The sequence below is a fragment of the Protomyctophum bolini genome, assembly GCF_963924005.1.
Source record: "Protomyctophum bolini genome assembly, chromosome: 1".
In the NCBI taxonomy this organism is placed as follows: Eukaryota; Metazoa; Chordata; class Actinopteri; order Myctophiformes; family Myctophidae; genus Protomyctophum; species Protomyctophum bolini.
Genome location: NC_137862.1, coordinates 31783767 through 31805360, shown reverse-complemented (window position 1 = coordinate 31805360; position 21594 = coordinate 31783767). Strand labels below are relative to the sequence as shown.

Sequence of the window (21594 nt, the reverse complement as noted above, 5' to 3'; positions counted from 1 at the left end):
GTATAACCATTAACCACATACATATATAGAAAATGTTTTGTGCCAGAGTCATATATATATATAGTCTACTGTATATCCAGGTACACCTATGGTGAACTGGTGTGACCATCAGTACTCTTTGCACATAATATGCATATAATAAAATGGCACTTTTTTGGCACCAGTTCAGTGTTTCAGTCATGGGGTCTTACTATAATACCCTGTAGCTTTTATTTCTCAAAAAGCACAAGTTACAAAACATCCAATATAACCCAACGGGCCAATAGTCCAATCTAAAACATTTACATACCTGCCAGTATCAAATCAAATCAAAATCTTGTGATTATTGTTTGCCATTACTTATATATTTATAGTGAAATGCAAGTTTAATTTTATTATTATTATTACCCTTATTATTATTATTATTATTCAAAGATAAGTTTTCAACATGTCTGCTTTATTTCAATAGAGACAGTGAAAACAGAGACAGGAAAGCTATGAGAGAGAGGGGGTGACATGCAGTGACAAAGCTATGAGAGAGAGGGTGTGACATGCAGTGACAAAGCTATGAGAGAGAGGGGGTGACATGCAGTGACAAAGCTATGAGAGAGAGGGGGTGACATGCAGTGACAAAGCTATGAGAGAGAGGGGGTGACATGCAGTGACAAAGCTATGAGAGAGAGGGGGTGACATGCAGTGACAAAGCTATGAGAGAGAGGGGGTGACATGCAGTGACAAAGCTATGAGAGAGAGGGGGTGACATGCAGTGACAAAGCTATGAGAGAGAGGGGGTGACATGCAGTGACAAAGCTATGAGAGAGAGGGGGTGACATGCAGTGACAAAGCTATGAGAGAGAGGGGGTGACATGCAGTGACAAAGCTATGAGAGAGAGGGGGTGACATGCAGTGACAAAGTTTTACCTCTCTTTCGCTCTTGCTTGTGCAGCAGCAGAAAAAGGCCACTGTAGAGCCAAAAAACAGCAACTAGTGACGACAGGCAGTTTCAGGAAGTAACATTAGAGTAAAGTGCTTTTGCTATTCTGATATTAAGCCTGGCCCTTTTTCTGCTTCTACACTTTTTACTTATTGTTTAGTTGATGTTATTGTTTAGTTTACGTCATTAAAAAAGAAAAAAATAATAATTTATATGGATTAGTGGGTTTTAAGATGTTAACTTTGGGACCAGAATCCACAGTCCACAGGATATCCCATCATATCAACTCTATGTTTTATTTCTTTATTTTTTGTTAGGCTACAGTATTTTATTTGGTGTTTTCATTATCAATGTTTTTCATCTGAACTCAAATGGTTCTTATGGAAAGTTCTCCCTATTATCATACTATTATGTGTCTTCTAATTTGATATTGATGCTTTTATATTTTTGACGTCTTTTGTGTATTGGAATAGATTTCTAACAACGCTCAATTACAACTTTCTAGAAACATAAAATACAGGACCAACAAACCAATCTTCAGCAATCTTAACATTTTGCTGCATATTATTGTGTTTCTTCAACACTTTTAAATGCTATACGCCTGTAAATAACAGCACTAAGATTTAACAGCAGAAAGACTTGCACATGTTTCCGGTAAAAACATGCTTTTGAATGCTGCAATGTTTTGTTCTATGCTCCTTGTTCAAATGTACAAAAAGCATGATGAGGTTTGGGGCTGGACTCGGCGTGGTTGTGTCTGATTGTAATGTGAAGAAGCAGATAACCTTTATGTTCTCAGTGGACTACTTTCCACGTCTTTGTTTCCTTGGCTACTGTGTGCATTTCACATGACACATTCTGTTTATTTACCCGCAGACTATAACACGTCACAGCGTTTAAATCCGTCTGCACAGCTTAACTGTTAATCTAACCACCATAACTGTGTTCTTTATGTATGAAGTAAAAGGCAATTATGGCAGTCAATGTTTCACAAATAAATGAACACTGACATATGTCTGTAAGAGGAAGATTATAATAACCAAGTGAGCTGAAAGGGATTTTGAGATGATGAAGTATTATAGTGTCATCATTGATGGATTAATTGGATTTGGTAAAGCAGGATCAGCTTTTATTTTTCTGAGAGAGCAGGAGTGCATAATAGACAGCTACAGTGTATTGACACTGGTCACTAATGCTTCATTCTAAAGGCTAGTGATATTATTATTATTATTGAACCAAACTGTGAGCTAGAGGAACCCTGTTTGCTCCTTCAGTACATTTTTACGTAGAGAAAATACATATTTACATCCAATCTTCCCCAGACACAACGATACAAAAACAGAAAAACAGCATTTTTTTTTGTATTGTGTGACAAAAGATCAAATTAATCGTATTACTTAAAACACCTCTGAATGCCAATCACAATAAAGACTGTTGGTTTCCAGTGAGCCCTGCTTGTATGTGCATGTGTAATTTTGAGTCCTACTGTATTGTAATAGTTAATGAGAAACTTCAATAGAAATGCTAAAAAAAAAAGTGTGGTATTGAGAAGGCACATGTTGTAACCTAAGCAGTGCTAACGCCACAAAGAAAGCCTTGTGATCCCTTCCTCCTTTTTGCTTCACGGCTCTGCTTTCCTCTCTTGTTTTAGGCGCAATATTATTCTCCATCTTTAAAGCTTGAAAAATAGAATTCAAATTTATTGTAAAATGGTAAAGTGTGGTTAACACCAATAAAACACATTTATTGAGAAACATGATTTTTGCCTTTTTGTTTGGCCTAAGTAAGTAAGATTTAGCTCACTGCATGCAATTATCATTTGATGACATTTTTTAAAAGCATATTAATACCCATATTGTCATAGGTGTCCAGTCTCCACAAATCTCCTGATGTATTGATTGTGTGTGTGTGTGTGTGTGTGTGTGTGTGTGTGTGTGTGTGTGTGTGTGTGTGTGTGTGTGTGTGTGTGTGTGTGTGCGTGCGTGCGTGCGTGCGTGTGTGTGCGTGCTTGTGTGTGCGAGCAAGTGGGAGTCAAGCGCTGGCACCTTGGTTACATGATCACCAGAGGGCAGTACTTCCCTCATCTATTCAATCATGACTGATGAGCCACCACCTGCGTCTCCACTCCACCCAGTATAAAATTATCTGTTCACCCTCATTCTGCAGACTCTCCCCTTTGATAATGAATAGCCAGTTTTGAGTTTTTGTGTAAACACAAACATTGTGTAAAAACAAACATTGAAGACGAAGGTGAGGACACAAATTCTAATTGGCCGGAATGAGATGATGTATGGTGAATCTGTACCATGATAAGATCGCCACTCACTTCACACGGGTGTGATGTTTTATTATACACTTTTATTTGCAGTTTGACAATTACAATGAAACCATGACGTGACGTGAGCTCAGCTGCAGTTCCTGCCACATGAAGGCCTTTGTTTCTTCAGTGAGTCTTGGTGAGACACAGCCGTCGCTGTGGAACCTCATGGATAGTCCTCTCCTCAACTGAGTCATCATAGGGAATGTGCCATGTGTTGTGTCCAGTCTGTATTATGGTGTCATGACCATGCAGGGACACTCTGGAAGTGGACCCTGCTGTTGGGTTGTAGCACCGCAGCTGATATGTCCTCTCTGCCATTTGAAGAAGAGGCGTCTGGAGCCTCCGTCTGGCAGGCACGCCTTGTGGTCCACTGGTCCCTCATCAGGTCACGACTCACCAACCGACAGTGTTTCCCAGAATGCAGCGTAGCATACAGGAGGAAGGGGTGTCATAGAAATTTAGATGTAAACATTTAATAATACCCCTTTATAAAGAGTATCTCCACTAAAGTTAGAGTCTGATATTATCTCATCTGTCACACCTGTTTGTTTTACTCTTGTTACTGTCCCATTTGTTGAACTGGCTCAAGTCTTGAGGCTATGTTGGGGGTTGGCTGTTGTGGGAGTGAATTGAAAGCTATAAAGGCTGTGACCCTATGTTACTCTGGGAGTCAGACTGGGGTTTAGTACCTTGTAATAACCAAGAGTACTATAGTACTAACCTAATTGTTTGCATGTTACCATGTCAAATGTCTGATACAGCTGGCAAAAAAACAATAGGAGACCTTGAGTTTAAAAAAGACCTGACCATGGAGCCTTGGTAAGGTGTGTGATAACAACACAGCTAAATAACACTAAAAGAAGAGGAGCGTTGTTTCATCGCATACTATTTGTCACTGATAATTTGTCCTATACTCTGGCACTAGTTGTTGCCGATGGGACGGCCAGAGATTAAGGTTCAGACGTGTGCTCAAGAACTGATGTCCAAAACGTTTCCATGTTCGTAATACATTATAATTTATTCTCTGTCCAAAGTCCTTTGCAAAATACAAAGTATACAAAATACATAAACATGAATGTCCCGATCAAGTTTTTTTTCCGATCATTTCGATCATTTGACGTGCAGGAGGAATTAACAATGGAAATATAATGACACTCTTTAGAAATGGAGGGGGGGGGGGTGTCCCTCTATTTTTTATTCCATGGTCTGTCTCGCCCTCAAGTGGCCAAAATCAAAATGGGGTTAGATTGACTGTCCTATTGGTGACAGCACTACCCGTCAGTGGGGAGTGTTGGCTGATGAATGAATATCAACATCCTAATACTGGGGGGTCAAATTATGACAGGCAATTCCTGTCATAATCACACCTTTCCAAGGTGTGATTTGGGGTCCTAAGGATGAGTATAGGCCTACAAAATTAATATCAACATTTTAAAACCAAAATATTGAATTGTGGGTTTGAGCTCACATGCCCTGTGAGGAGTAGGACTAAGGCCCTATACGTAAATAATACTGGCCAAAACAACATTCCAATAAAACAAAACAAACACGTGAAAAACTATATACAATCAAGAGACAAGCAGCTGGTACAGGCTTTTCCCTGGCTGGCAGTTCTCCCCTGTTGTCTTTTACCTAGCCTCAAGTGAGACTGAACTGCCTCCACCTGCAGCAATCCTGCTCTTAAACAGGTAGGGCAAACCATCCTCTAATGAAGTAAGTGATCATTAGTTAACTCGCCACACGGCTAACTATTTGAGTAAATTGAGTAATAGCTTGCACCGAAATGTGGAACGCCCTATCAACAGTCATTAAGACATGCAAATCCCTTGGCTCTTAATTCTTAAAGGGCACCTACAGACGGCTGCAATTCGAAACTGGCCCCCTCACTGTATATGTTTTTTCCCCCTTTTTACCTCCTCTATGATGATTTCCTGTTTTTGGCTATATAGCGTCGCAGTCCCTCCCCCTTTCAGAACAACGAGTGGCCCAGGAAATGAATCACAATGCATTTTGACCATAGGCATCTCTTAAATTATTAATTTAAAGACCTTTTAAGCGTTGTACGAAGCCAACTCTTGTCGTGACAAATCATGACAACACACACAATATTTTGGACCAAACAAAGAATTAGAAAGTAGAAAAAAAACGGCAGGTTACAACACTTTCTTTTGTTGTTTTTCTTCTTTGTAATTATTTGTTTGGTCCAAAATATTGTGTGTGTTGTCATGATTTGTCACGACAAGAGTTGGCTTCGTACATGCTTAAAAGGTCTTTAAATAAATAATTTAAGAAATGCCTATGGTCAAAATGCATTGCGATTCATTTCCTGGGCCACTCGTTGTTCTGAAAGGGGGAGGGACTGCGACGCTATATAGTAGTGTATATTTGTACGTCTCTAAATGTTATGATGAATTGAACATGGTGGACCCTATTGTAAACACGTGTAATGCTTTATGGTGTCGTCCACAGTTTTGTATTGAGTTGTGCTTGAAATGTACTGTAATTCTCCAATCTGTTAATAAATACTTCAATCAATCAATCAATCAATCAATCAAAGTTGTAACTGACATTTTGTGTTTGTTTACATGGCTGTCAGGCTGTAAGGCAGGTGCTCTGAGAGAGCTCACGGTCTCAGAAATAACACACCGCTGAAGAGTCGAGCAGTGTAAATATTATACAGAACACAAGCAGGGTCTTGGATACTATTGATATTGTGTTTCATTCAATTTTTATTAAACACACAAAAAAACACGACATGACAAATAACTACTTCAAAAACCACATCCCAAGCAACGGGTTACAATAAGGAACCGATAAGGAGCGTGTGCGTGCATGCGTGTGTGTATGTGTGTGCATGCGCGTGCATGCACACGTGTGTGTGTGTGTGTGTGTGTGTTTACTTGTATATCTGAGATAGACGCCACAGGATAAGACACATACATGTAGACGTTACTACAGTACATTATACACAGTAATACTTGTGCACACTACACAGTATGATGATGCTTTACATGAGTTACTAACATAAGATCAGACCAGTGGGAGGACACCAGGCTAACCTAACCAGCTCATTTTGGTCCAGAACCAGGGTTGCCAAGTGTGCTTATTTCTCGCAACTTTTGACTTGTTTATTTTCCAAGAGTTTCCCAGTCTTAGGTTGTGGTTTTTGGGGCTTGTTTTAAAACTTCCGTGGCTTGAATCGTCTGGTGCCTGTACTTATTAAGCCCTAGCTAAAGTAGGTGTGTACCGTAATAGTAAAATAGTACACGACCAAAACATTCATTATAATAGACATACATAGTATTTTAATGGATTCTCTTTTGGGGTGGAATTCTTTGAAAACCTTTTGAAATAATAATTCAAAACAAAACGTAGTAAACAAATAAATAAATAAATTGGTATTTACTGACAACCCATGAAAATTGGTCGACGACCCACATATGGGTCCCGACACACAGTTTAAGAAACAGTGGTTTAGTTCTTCCAACCCAAACCCGGACTAAGATATTTCACATCTTTACCAAGTTCCAGCCTTGTTTAATCTAACCTAGAGCTGAACTGGAACCTACCAATGAAGCAGGGACCCCCCCCCCCCCCCCAAACACACATCCAGCCCGATCTCACCCAAACACGTATAGTGAAATAACACAGATTGGCAATTCCGTACATACACTACTAGAAAAACCCCAAATCTGTACATATTACGCTACTACTGTTTTGACTCCCTGAACCCCCTCCTCAAGCTCTCTCTGTCTCTCTCTCTCTCTCTCTCTCTCTGTCTCTCAGACCCCCAGGCTTTTGTTGAGGCGGTTGAGGGCGTCTCCGACGATGTCCAGCTCGTGCCGCAGGTCCTCCACCATGTTGGTGATGCTGCTGGTGTCCTTCAGAACGTCCACACTCTGGGTGTACGGGTTGTAACGCACCGTGAACGGCCGGCGGATGGTCTTGGCGAACTCCCTGACAGAGAGAGAGAGAGAGAGAGAGAGAGAGAGAGAGAGAGAGAGAGAGAGAGAGAGAGAGAGAGAGAGAGACGTGGAATCCATGCAGTGTTGAGTTCCTCAACTGAAACGGAAACTAAATAAAATCCAGTGATGGAAAGTAGGTATAACTACATTTACTTAAAGTGCTGTATTAAAGTACAATTTTGAGGTATTTGTACTAGTAATTGCAATTTCCAATGCTTTACCTCTACTCCATTACATCTCAGAGACAAATATTAAACCCTTACGTCACTACAATTATTTGAAAACTTTAGTTACTAGTTACAATTTAGATTTAGATTATTGTTAGAAAACATTCTTTAACCACTTCAGCCCTTGATACATCTCAGCCATTTGAACATAGCCGATGCAATCCGACGCATTGTGAGCTTATAGAGCTGCCATTTTCAAAAGATTGTCATACATTTGAAAACGTCCCGCTTTAGGGTTCTGGTGATCTACTCACACTGACCTCATCTTGACCTTGGCCTCCTCGAAGCTGTCAGACACAAAGTAGACGTCCTGGAAGGTGGTGATGATGCACTCCTGGTTGCACGTCACCGCCGGGTCGAATGCTCGGATGTGGGCGTTCCCCGAGAGGGCATGCTGGGAGGGACAGACAGACAGACAGACAGACAGACAGACAGACAGACAGACAGACAGAACTGTGTACATGAGTCCTGATCACACTATGAGAGGAGAGGAGAGGAGAGGAGAGGAGAGGAGAGGAGAGGAGAGGAGAGGAGAGGAGAGGAGAGGAGAGGAGAGGAGAGGAGAGGAGAGGAGACTGATACCTTCAGTTCACTGATAGAGGACAGCAGACCCGCTCCGTAGGCGCGAATCCTTCCTTCCTGTTTACACAGACCAAACTCCACTGTGAAGAAATAACACTGTAGAAAAAAAACATAATATAGCATTATTACACTACAACTTAACTCAAAGGAAAGAGCTAGGTCTCTGCTTTCACACAGATGATCCCATTCATTAGTGTCTCCTCACTATAGCCAGTATTGTGTATTGTGTACACTGTACAGACTACAGTGTGTGTGTGTGTGTGTGTGTGTGTGTGTGTGTGTGTGTGTGTGTGTGTGTGTGTGTGTGTGTGTGTGTGTGTGTGTGCACATGTGTGTGTGTGTGTGTGTGCACATGTGTGTGTGCGTGCGTGTGCGCACGTGTGTGTATGTGTGTGTCCTCACCGTAGCCAGTTTTTGAACAGAGTCATCGGAGGCTCCCAGTGAAGCCAGGCCGATCTCCTGAGAGAACTGAGCGAAGCTGGGCTCCGCCAGCAGGGGCACGTGACCCAGGAGCTCATGGCATGTGTCTCTGGAACACACACACACACACACACACACGCACACGCACACGCACACGCACACGCACATGCACATGCACATGCACATGCACATGCACATGCACATGCACACAATTTAGCCAACAAGTGTAATTGCCCCAGAGAGGCCTGCAGCATCCAAATGAAGAAATGATTGAAGATGATCTTATTCCAGAACCACTGAGGAAGGTCTGGCGCCTCCAAGATGCTGCAGGCTTTATAAACGTTTCCTAAATGTTTCTAAATGTTCTGCTCTGACCTTATGGAGCCAATACGCAGGACATGTACCACCAAGATGTAGGTTCAGGAGTAGAGACCACCCTCTGCTTATCCAATCCACTCGCTTCCCTATCTACCACTCATGCCCTCACTCATTAGCCACGCCCCATTCACAATCACTGTATCCACTACACCTATCCTCCACTCACCACAGCCAATCCTTGCTGCAATCACCACAGTATAAATACACCTGTGATATCTCGGCCGGCTTGTCTGTTCTGCTTCACAACAGACCAAACATGCAGGTCGTGAGTACTGCTCTTGTAGACCGCCTATTTCTGCCATTCACTGCTTTCAAAATCATCGTCGTCCTCCACCCCAACCTCCTCCTTCCTCCTCCATTATCGCCAGGTGGGGCAATGACGGAACAGAGACGACCGACCGCTCCTCGAGTAGAGCAACGATGGCTGTCAGCTCCTGAGACTTCGCCCCCACCCAGAGTCTTGCCCTAACCTTAGACTTCCTCATCCTATTCAACATTAATTTCATTTCGTTTCAATAAACTGTCGAGGTGTGGTCTCTTACTAGTGAATGACTCCTTGGCATATTTATCGTAGTTTTACGTGTGTTCATGATCGTGATCAGAATGATGCGTCACAACAAGCTGCCCTATTTTGTCATGTTCACGCTAATGAAAAACTAAGCAGGATTATTATTTCATGTCAACATCAGAAGATGTAACCCAGGTAATGTATAGGCTAATGTGTCACTTTGCAAGTTTAAACTAACATTTTCCACCTGCACTAAGCCTGTAGCCCTGCACTCCTACAGACATAACCATTATAATCACCCATATACTTGCTGTTATTACACCATTTAAGTGTGTGTGTGTGTGTGTGTGTGTGTGTGTGTGTGTGTGTGTGTGTGTGTGTGTGTGTGTGTACTTACGGTTCGGGGGTGTACAGCGGGTCAGAACTATGTCTCACATACTGGGTACAGTTGAACACTCTGAAGGCCAGACCTGCTAAGAAGTCTCTGGGAGACAAATACCCTGCTACTGGTCTGATGATGAAACCTGAGCGCTCTGCGCGCACGCACACACACACACACACACACACACACACACACACACACACACACACACACACACACACACACACACACACACACACCCACACGGGTGCATGCACCCATGCACAATTTGGTTTTTATAAATACCTGGGCATGATATGTAATTTGTACATCATCTGTTACAATTCATAATTTAGTTACATGGCAAGATAATCAATTATCAGATGACTTATAATGAGGTAAACACATCCATAGAATGCAGAGAGACATGTGTAGTAGTGCCTTAGTAAACTAAGATCACAGGTAAACAATGTACCCATGTAGCATCAGTCTAAAAACAATATGCAAAGTTTTAACTTTTACGTCCGCACGGCGCATACCCCGTCCAGGACATGCTATACACACACCTCCTCAGGAGAGGTGTTTGGACTCCGTTGGGACCGCAAGCCCTTGCTGACGTTGACCCCAGTCAAACCAACAACCTTCCGCATGAAAGGCATGCTCTAACCACTACACTAGGGTGGCCCCTATCTGTTTATACTAGATAATAATCTGTACATTAAGCTATAGAAAGTATAGGATACCAAGTAAACAATGAGCCTGTCTAAATAATCAACCAAGTAACAAAAACATGAAAACAGAAAACAGACCGAAACGGTCACCTTCAAACCAACTCGCCTGTATGTAGTTTTTTCTCAGAACGCTCACCACAAGACATAGGCATAGTTTTAGGTTATATGTTTAGGAATAAGGTTATGTTTAGGTAGTGGTGGAAAAAGTACCCAAATGTTTTACTTAAGCTGAATACCCCACCCACCCCTTTTCCCCCTCACTGTATATGTTTTCTTTTCCCTTTTTACCCCGTTTATGATGATGATTTCCTGTTTTATGGCTATAGATTGGGTCGTCCACTCACAGTTAACAGTTTTTTGTATTGAGTTGTGCTTGAAATGTAGGCTACTGTAATTCTGCAAACTGTACTTCAATCAATCAATGACCAAGGTAAATCTGTCACACACACAAACACATCACGTTAATTGTCATTAAAGTATTAGGGTCCCTCTGGCGCCCCCTCTCTCACCCCTGAGGAAGCGCGAGACGTCCTCCAGCTGTGGGATGTTGTCCTCCCTGTAGTTGCAGTGTTTGGACAGCAGGGGAAGGTTCTTCAGGTACTCTCTGCAGGCGTGCGTGGGGTACAGCTTGTTGAGTTCCCTGAACACCACCCCCCATGTCCGCACCTCCTCCTCTGTGAAGTCTATGTGGCATATAGTCTCTCCACTGAGGAATAAACATACATATATAACTTTTAAATGTCATGTCTACTGTATGTCATATAGTCTCTCCACTGAGGAATAAACAGAACATATATAACTTTAAATGTCATGTCTATGTGGCATATACGTTTAATCCTAAAGACTATAGTCTTTCCACTGAGGAATAAACTCATAAAATAACATAATAGGCCTATAACTTTTAAATGGTATGTCTATGTGACACATTTGTATAATCGTCAGTGGAAAGACTATATTCCAATTCCACTGAGGAATAAATACATAACATAATGACCTGCTCCAGGCATATTAACTATGGAATTGTGCATTTCCTGTCCGTCAGTGTATTACTCAAAATCTCCATACAAGGTATGCCCAGGTCTCATGACATCATGTGACACCATCAGTGATGAAGATCCCTGATGTCATAGTAATGTGTCATATATGTAGCTGACCTGTTCTGACATTCCATATGTTGATCTGACCTCATCGAACCCTGTACACTCAAGACATGCTCCATATGTGGCCAGTACAGAATTCATTCCATCTGCCCCTCCATGCAAAAGTGCCAGCGCTCGCCCAGCAGTCTGCCGTCTGCCGTCACCCAGGCGGATATGTTGATCTGACCCCCCCCCATGCCAAAGCGCCAGCACTCGTCCATAGTCTGCTGTCACCCAGGCGGATGCGTTGATCTGACCCCCCCATGCCAAAGCGCCAGCACTCGCCCATAGTCTGCTGTCACCCAGGCGGATGCGTGCACGCAAGGGCGAGGACGCTTCTCGCCCTCAGGCGTCTTACTGGTATATGTGCTGGAAACCAGGCTACAAATGACATATAATTGCGAACGCAGTGAGCACTTACTATGAGACCTAGCAGATCATGTCTGTGCGTGTGTCCGTGTGTCCCCCCCTTTGTGCCCATATATGGAGCTGAGTGATTTGTGATTTATGCAACACACTCCATATTTGGACGTATAGCTGCTTTGGGGACTCCTTATATGGTTATGGCTAAGTTAAAAACTTAACTTAAAAATAACTTAACTTAAATAAATAATAACTTAAAAATAAATCTTTAAAAAACCCAAATATGTACGAGCTGCGTTCGCTTCCCGCGTTTGCGCGTCTTACTGGTGTTATGTCTATGTGGCATAGTCTGTCTCTCCACTGAAGAATAAACAAATACAATGTTATGTGTGACACTGAGGAAGTGTACTTTGAGTAAACTCACTGCTTGTAGCTCATGGCCAGGTCAGCAAAGTATTTCCTTCTCTTACGGTAAACGTTGTCTTTGAAGCCCTACAAACAAACAAACAAACAAACTACACTGGTATTGTGTATGTGTACCATAACATACAGGATGATCAGTATTGTGTGTAGTGTAGTGTAGCGTATTGCACAGTGGTATTGTGGGTATTGTAGTGTACTATACAGTAGTATTGTAGTGTACAGTAGTATAACATACAGGGTGGTCAGCATCCAGCTCTGAGCCATACATCAGGACCCGGTTGGCACACATGTCCAGATCTGAGATCTTCTTGGGGAACCAGGGGACTGGGTCTGCAGTGGTGGACAAAGTACTCAAATGATTCACTTTACTAAAATATATCAATACTGCAATGTAGAAATAAGGTAAGGTAAAACATTTACCTGAGTAAAAGTACAAAAGAATTGGCATCAAAAGTACGAAAAGTAAAAGCACTCATTATGCAGTATGTCCCTTTTCAAAAGTTATCATACAGTATTTATAAAATATATTCAAATCTTTTGAAAATAGCAGATTTATACAAGCTCCCAGCGTGTCGCATTGTGAGCTTGCTCGTCTATGTTTAAATAGGGCTGAAGTGGCTGATGTACTGTATGTTCAACCAGTATAAACACTCTCGCCCCGTTTGTTTTCGTGGACTGATTGCCTCCAGCGGTTCTTGTATTCATTTACTGAGTTTAAGGCATAGACTGTAAAAGATATGGACAAAGCGTTCCGCGGGTCTAACATGAACGTAAAATGAAGCCTGTTCAGTCCTTGCAATGGAAGTCGCCATCTTTCTAGATCCGTTTTGGCCCAGCTGGCCCATTGGCTGGCCCAGACAACGAGGCGGGACTTCCCCCCTTCTTCTTCGTTGGTTTTTATTTTGACTCGAGTGGGTGGGGGATCCCGTTCATAGACTGTAACGGTAGCCACGCCCCTCAGAACATGCGCGACTTTATGGTAATTCTTTTTATAAATGGGACCATAATTTTCCAAAAAGAATATTATGACATTATTATGACTTTAAACTAGTGACTGGAAGCAAAAAGTATTCATGACCATGTTTTTTAAGGTAATACAGTCTAGGTGAAGTTGGGCCCAAATACATGGACTTCTATGGGGCTATTGGTTTTTCTGGGTCCAGTGACAGTGCCACAACAGGCCATTATATGAACTTTCATTTCCTTAGTGGCTTCACAAAATATCTGTTTGACTGCCCCCCTGGTTTAAGTTTATGAATGAGTTTACGTTTAGGAAAAAGGCATAGTTTACTGTGGTTACGTTTAGGAATAAGGTTAGGTTCAGCCATAGTTTTACTGAGGTTACGTTTTAGTAATACCTGGTGGAGACCGTTCCCAGGTTGCCGGATTAAACCTGGGGTGAGCGTGTTTTGGGGGCGAGCGCTCTTGTATTTGAACAATTATGATCTCAACATTTATCTTAAATGATGGTGATAATTTTTCATCCCACAATTTTGCACCCCATTTTTTCACCCAGTGTCAATTATCTAATGTAATCCTGGGCGCTACACTTCCTCTGCCAACCTGGGGGGCAGCGGACTGACCTCTTCCTTATGAGGAGTGCAAGCTGCTTCTTTTCAACTGAGGGAGTTTCCCGAGTCGGACATGGCACGTGGAAGGAACACGTTATTCCAACCAGTTCCTTTGCCCTCCATCAGGCGCCCCGGCTGGCCAGGGGGAGATACTTTAGAGACCAGGATTACTGCATGTTTTTTGTGAGGGTACCTACCCAAGGGGACACGGGGAGAACATGCAAACTCCACACAGAAAGGCCCTTTCGCCAACCCAGCCTCGGGTATGGGCACTGATGACGCGGTGGAGAGAACATGCCCCCAGCGCCCACATTTGTCCCCAGCGGGAATCGAACCCAGGACCTTCTAGCTGTGAGGCGACAGCACTACCAAGGCTAGCCCTTTATGTGTTTCTGTTAATATTATTGTACACTCATTTTGTACTGTATGTTCTTGGCTAACATGGAATTTTGACCACACACCAATATGGTTGTGCAGCCCCTTACCGTCCTCTCTGCTGTTGTCCAGAGGGTCCAGCTCCTCCACCACGTTGGCGTGTGTCCTCAGCAGCTGAGTCAGCTCTTTGAGCTGCTCGTGGTCGCTGTCACAGTCCACGAAGATCTCAAAGTCCGAGTTCCTCCTCTTGGACTTGCGCGACTCGATGTGCACCAGGTTGACGTGCTTCTCCTGTCGGCGGATCAATTAAAAGGATAACACAATAAAAGGTCCTGGCTGGGGACTTGTTTCCATTTTTAGTCCCATGCATGTAGTCAATTCATCAACAGACATATGACCCCTCATTTCAAAGTTTTTTGACAGATGCTTTTTCAGAAGTCAGAAAGGCACATCCTTCAGGGAATTATGCAAGTGCATTCTACATAATGTGAGGAGCACACTTCAAAAAATAGAGTTTGAAGCCAGTGTGGAGGTGTTAATCAGAGGTGGAAAGTATCTGATCTAATATATCTAATAGTTGTACTTCTGGAATACATTTTGCTTTTAATTCTACTCCACTGCATCTCAGAGGAAACTATTGTATACTTTTTATTCTACTACAATTATTTGAAAACTTTTTCATTATGTAGATTTTGATTACAACGATAGGTACCACCACGCTCTGGTGCAATATCCTCTTATCATTTACCATTATCATTTACAAAAATGTTGGGTCGCTCTCAGAATGAGTAAATTTTTATATTAATTCTTCTCCATTTTACAATGAAGCACAAACGTTTCAGCTATCCAGCCTTCATCAGTGTCATGCTGACAAAGGCAACACAGAAACATTCTGCATTATTGATTACTGATTGAGTACTTCACCCCTTGTAAGAACCAGTGGTGGAAAGTAACATAGTACATGATCTCAAGTACTGTACTTAATACTTAATTATCGATGATTTGATTTGACAATTTTGAGGTGTTTGTATTTTACGTTAGTAGGCCTATATTTCCAATTTCCAATACTCATCTATACTATCAATACTACATCTCAGAGGCAAATATTGTACTTTTACTACACTACAAGTTACTAGTTAATTTGTATATTTTGATTATTATTACAAAACATACACTGACATAGCCCTATATACATTTCGGCCATAGCCAATGTATCTTATCACAATGCAGCGCGAGACATGCGACACATTGTGAGGCTTGTGAGCTTATTTGTAGATCTGCTATATTCTATAGATTTTTTTATACATTTGAAAACTTGAAATGGCACATTCTGCTTTTGGCACTTTAAGTAGCCTACATTTTGATAGAGTATTTCTACATTGAAGTATTGATACTTTTACTTAAGTAAAACAAATGTGAGTACTTCTTTCCACCACTGGTAAGAAGCAGACTAATGGGGTTTTATCCCCCCATGGAAAGCGTTTTAGGGTTTGACCTCTAGCTGGTATGGAGCCTGGCTGGAGGTGTGGAGTAGCCCTGATGCCAGCTCATTAGTCTAATAGCACCAGTGGGGGAAGTAAAAATATCAAAATAGCAATATAACACTAGGGGATGAGTCATGAATATGTTCGTACACGGACGTATGTGCCCTTGCCGGACTTGGCCTTGTCCGTGGCAAATTCGAGATTTACCACCATTATAATGTTCTTATTTTCACCATAAGAACATGATTGTCAAGTATCCATGTTTTCTTCAGAATATGTATGACACTGATTTACTATATGACAATATGTAAGGTACATTAGGAGTCCACTGGGACAGCGGTTCAAATGTTTTATTAACCTTTTCAAATAATTGTAGTGGAGTAAAAGTACAATATTTTCTTCTGAGATGTAGTGGAGTAGAAGAAAAGCATTGGAAATTGGATATACTCAAGTAAAGTACAAATACTTCAAAATTGGACTTAAGTACAGTACTTGAGTAAATGTACTTTGTTACTTCACACTGTCACAGTGCAAGGGCAGGAGCTATTAGGACCCAATTGCAGACAGATAGGCGCAGGCAGATGAGCTTCAATGCAAGGGTTTTATTCCAAAAAACCAACACAAGGAATACAAGGAACTTGAAGTACATAAATCAGGAATACACTAGGAGTTAAATCATGGATACATGAGGAGCTGAACACTACTGACATTAAGTGACGAACTAGCAAGGGAAATGAACAAAAGGGGAGTATAAATAGACACAGACTAACTAGGCACAGGTGAAACAAAACTCAAAATCAAGACAAGGATTGGCTGGGGGACTAAGAGGACACAGGTGGAAAACAAATACTAATCACAATACAGGTTAGACAAGGCAGGTAAAGAACTACAGGGGCAGACAGGAGGGCACAAAACAATACTACAAAATAAAAGGTCCACAGTTTTTCTAAACTAGTACCGGTAAATGGCGAGGTGAAAAGCCCCACAGGCCTTGTAAAGCCAATGCAACACTCACCTGGAAGAGTCTGAGAGCCTTGACCAGCCCTCCCACCTCGTTCTTCAAGGAGAAGACGATGGCAGCCTGACCCTTCCCATGGGCTCTGCTCTTGTTGTCCTTGTTGCTGTCACTCATCTTGCTGAAGCTCAGCTTGGTCATCTGGTCACAAACACAAACACTTGTTTTTTAGCTTATTCCCCCCTTTTCTCCCCAAGACTCGTTATCCCAATTGATTCCTCCCCTCACACATTTGTTTGTTGTCACTGCTGTCCTATCCTACTGACTCACCTGCCAGTGAGGAGCCTCCACCGGGAGGACGTAAGAGCCTTCGTCCTACTCCTCCCGCCCGACACTCCACACTGACAGGTGCTACCAAAGCCCATATAGAATACATATGCAGTGACAAAGTTCGCCCTCCTCCCCGCCCGGCTGAACACGGGCCACATGTGTTCGTACTTTAGACGCTCGGCCAAACCAGATGCATTATCTGTCCACAAATAACAATAAGCACAATGTCTGTACAATCTGATCAGTCTTGATTGAATTCCAACAGAATATAATTTCACTAATTAGATTATAATATTGTATATTTTAACCATACTATAAATATCAGCTCGATGGAGTGCCCTAGGGTACAGACCATAGACTGTAAAAAATATGGACAAAGCGTTCTCCGGGTCTAACATGAACGTAAAATGAAGCCTGTCAGTCCTTGTATTGTAAGTCGCCATCTTTCTAGATCCGTTTTGGCCCAGCTGGCCATTGGCTGGCCCAGACAACGAGGCGGGACTTCCCCCCTTCTTCTCCGTTGGTTTTTATTTTGACTCGAGTGGGAGGGGAATCCCGATCATAGACTGTAACGGTAGCCACGCCCCTCAGAACATACGCGACTTTATGGTCATTTTTTTAATAAATGGGACCATAATTTTCCAAAAAGAATATTATGACATTAGAAATTAGACTTTAAACTAGTGACTGGAAGCAGAAAGTATTCATGACCATGTTTATTAAGGTAATACAGTCTAGGCGAAGTTGGGCCCAAATACATGGACTTTTATGGGGCTATGGGTTTTTATGGGTCCAATGACAGCGCCACAACAGGCCATTATATGAACTTTCAGGAAATCCCGATTTCCTCAGTGGCTTCACAAAATATCTGTCTGACTGCCCCCCTGGTACAGACGCTATGGTGTGCTATTCATGAGAATATAATGCAAATCACAAACCAGGATATTCCTTATACACCGGCTCTCTTTATTCTGGGTGATCCATCGCCACTAAAACACCTCCCCGCACCTCTAGCTGACTGAATTCATACAGCATTAATGGTGGGCAGGAAAATCATCGTTAAGGAATAGAAGTCTGAGGTTTTACCTCCAGCACATGTATGGTTCACTCAGCTCGGTATTGTGGCTGCTTTGGAGAGGTTATCATTTAAGATGAATAATCAGTTGGATAAATATGATCTGAAGTGGGACGTGTTCCTCAGGCATGTTGCAGGTCCTTTGGTGTGATCCATGGTCAGGCAATGCCCTCTTGATTGTTTATTGTATTACTACACATTATGATATGGTTGATGATGCTGCGTTTGGTCGTGTAAATAATGTAAACTATTTTCAAATTTTAATTAGATTTTTCTTTTTGTTTATTTGTTTATCTTATCTATCTTGTCTGTCCATGAATACGTACTCTGCTGTTGTTGCTTGTGTTTGTATTTTAAGTTTTCTGTTTTCTGTTTTAAAAATCTAAAATAAAGTACTGATCATAAATATCAGCTCGATATTCACTATTTTTGAAAATATTTGAAAATAAGACTCAGGTGATATAAAGCATGGTCTCATATATTGTTATATCGATATAACGCACGCACGCACGCACACACACACACACACACACGCATACGCACACGCACACGCACACGCACATGCACATGCACATGTTTGACGTAAACGCAGCAGCTCAGGATTAGTAGTAGAAGTGGATCAACTTCAAATCCCTCTGAGCAGAAATGCTGCATTTAATTAAAGCTCTGAGTGAGTGGAGCCACCATGTGGAATCAGATAATCTACTACAGAACAAACAAAACCAAAACCAAACATGACGTTAAAAGATAACTTGAACATACTTGGGTGTGACTGTGTACCTATATTATGTGCTTAACTGAATTCATTTTGTTTTAGTTAAATGGACTCACTGAGCATTCTCTGGGATATTATACAGGTATGTCTAGACTAAAATATGTCTACCCAGCTGTCTAAAACCGGGTTATAACTGGTCTAAAAGTGAATGTTTTTTTTTAATGTTTATTCATCCATGACATGTGATGCCACAGAAAACTGTCTTTTGAAGCTCTAAGGCATCCTCTGGTGTTTCAGCCTTTCGGGTCTGGGGCCAACAAGCATGCAACCATGCATGCTCTTTAGGTTTGGCCTCGCCAGTTCTGACACTGAGTCAGTGGGCACTAAAGACAGTATCATTAGTGAGTTTGCCGTCCTGCTGAAATGAGACAGACAATTTACTGTATTTCCTCTTTCATCTGTACGGTAGCTCTTTCACGCTGTGTTTGAACACACAGCAACCACAGTGACAGATGTTTGGTTCCATTCACTTGACAAACACTCTGACCTCCATATTTCAATGTTATATTTCATTTTTGAGGGGCGCTAGCCCCTCTTCCTATTCCCAGCTTTGTGTTTGTGCGTACCCCATAGCGATCGATGATTTGATTTGACAATTTTGAGGTGTTTGTACTTTACGTTAGTACTGTAGGCCTATATTTCCAATACTCATCTATACTATCAATATTACATCTCAGAGGCAAATATTGCACTTTTACTCCACTGCCCTCATTTGAAAACTTTTGTTACTTTGTAGATTTTGATTATTTTTACAAAACATACATTAACCACTCCAGCCCCCTATATACATTTCAGCCATTTGAAAATAATCGATCTTCGAGCTCAAAATGTGTTTGCGCGATGCAACACATTGTAAGCTTTTCAAAAGATTTGTATGCAATTGAATACTTGAAATGGGACATTCTGCATAATGAGTTTTTGCTTTGGTTCTTTAATTGGTACCACAAACAAGTAGATGTTTAATTCCAGACATTTACTTGTATCGTATGTATCGTATTTCCACATTGCAGTAGGCCTATTGATACTTTTACTCCAGTAAAAAATGTGAGTACTTTTTCCCCACTGGTTTTGGACTTGTGAGGTTTTCACTCCGACAGCAACTATGTGCTACTGCTGACATGGAAGTCCTTGACATTTCAGCAGCAGAGAGCTGGCTTTAGTTTCCACCCACTGAGCGTTAACCAGTGGAAACAGATTTCACTTTAAAACAATTGTTATTAGGCATTTACCAGGCGCTCTTCATCCAGAGTGCCTTATACATAGGTAAACACATACACAGAATGCAAAGAGACAGTGTAGTAGTGCCTCAGTCAGTATAGGATCACAGGTAAACAATGAACCTAGCAAAATGTCTAAAAAATATAGCCTACTATGAACATATTAATCTGTATACATTGGAACTGTACAGGATAACAGGTAAACAGTATAATATCTAAATAATTGAAGCTATACAGGATACCCGGTAAACAATGAACCTAGCATGTGTTTATAAATTCCATTTAAAATTAGAAACAAAGAAGGTGGTCATTAGGGGTCAAGCCCGAAGACCCCTTAGTTGAAATATAATAGAAGAGTATACATCAAATTGTCATGTATTGCTGTACTTTAATATATTTTGATGAGACATATTTTTTTAAGGATATCACCCCATAGCGATGATTTGATTGGCTGAGCAAAGTACATAATTGAGGATAAAAAGTGAGGGCAGAAAAGTGAAGATGCTAAAAGCGAATAGCCGGAATGACATTTGTGATGATTTGATTGGCTGTTGGCTGATGATGTCTAATACTGATCAACTGATGTATGATGATAAGTCAAAGTTGTATGATTTGTCACACACGTTACCGCAATGAAATTTGTTCTCCACATTTGACCCATCTCTTGGAGCGGTGAGCTGCAGCCGCGCTCAGGAATCATTTAGTGGATTTGATTTGACCCCCCAGTCCAACCCATTTATGCTGAATACCAAGCAGGCAGGCATTGGGTCCAATTTTTACAGTCTTTGGTATGACCCCGACCTCCCAGTTTCAGGGCGGACACTCTAACCACAAGGCCACTGTCTGGTGGCCCCTGGAGCGCCCCTCACTTCACACAAGTGTGATGTTTGAGGGGCGATAGCCCCTCCTATGTCCAGCTTTTGGCGTATGTGCAGAAACATAACATTCCCATTCACAATGAATGGACAATTTTATGTCATATATCTGATGATGTCATGATATGGTAAGAGCGCTATGATAAGAGCGCCCCTCAATTCACACAAGTGTGATTTATTTTTACTCTAATCTTTGGTTCTGGGTGTCCCTGTACTGGAGCACCATATTTTGAGATGGGAGTCCTTGACATGAAAAAGTTTGAGAACCAACATACGTTATTTTCAGGAAACTGTTTTAGGATTTAGAAGACATTTTGTAGAATGGGCCTCCGGTCTTAATGGGTTGAAAAACACTGACCTCTTTGTTGAGATGGTTCTCTTCATAAACAGTGTTCATGGAGTCAAAGCTGCGTCCTCTTCTTGGTCCCTGGGAGTCAGACTTGGTGGAGTACATGATGGTGGTGATGATGATGATGATGATGATGACGACTGGATATTAATGTTTACAGGTCACAATGTCCTGCTGGGGGTTTGTCCGTCACGCTGTGAATGAAGGGAGACAGACACACGGTCTATCTGTCTCTATAGGCAGCTGCAATGGCTTTGC

At 41.8% G+C, this 21594-nt stretch overlaps 1 protein-coding gene across 1 annotated transcript; it reads right to left on the bottom strand.

Moving 5' to 3' along the window:
• Positions 1-7015: 7015 nt before the first annotated feature.
• On the bottom strand, positions 7016-21441 carry LOC308318175 (tryptophan 5-hydroxylase 1-like; the record flags this gene model as incomplete). Its single annotated transcript, XM_080767606.1, has 11 exons — positions 7016-7190; positions 7686-7819; positions 8008-8103; positions 8410-8536; positions 9711-9846; positions 10915-11111; positions 12332-12399; positions 12566-12660; positions 14387-14567; positions 16776-16916; positions 21346-21441. The coding sequence occupies 11 exons, from the start codon at positions 21439-21441 to the stop codon at positions 7016-7018; spliced, it is 1446 nt and encodes a 481-aa protein (XP_080623732.1).
• Between the last annotated feature and the right edge of the window lie 153 nt (positions 21442-21594).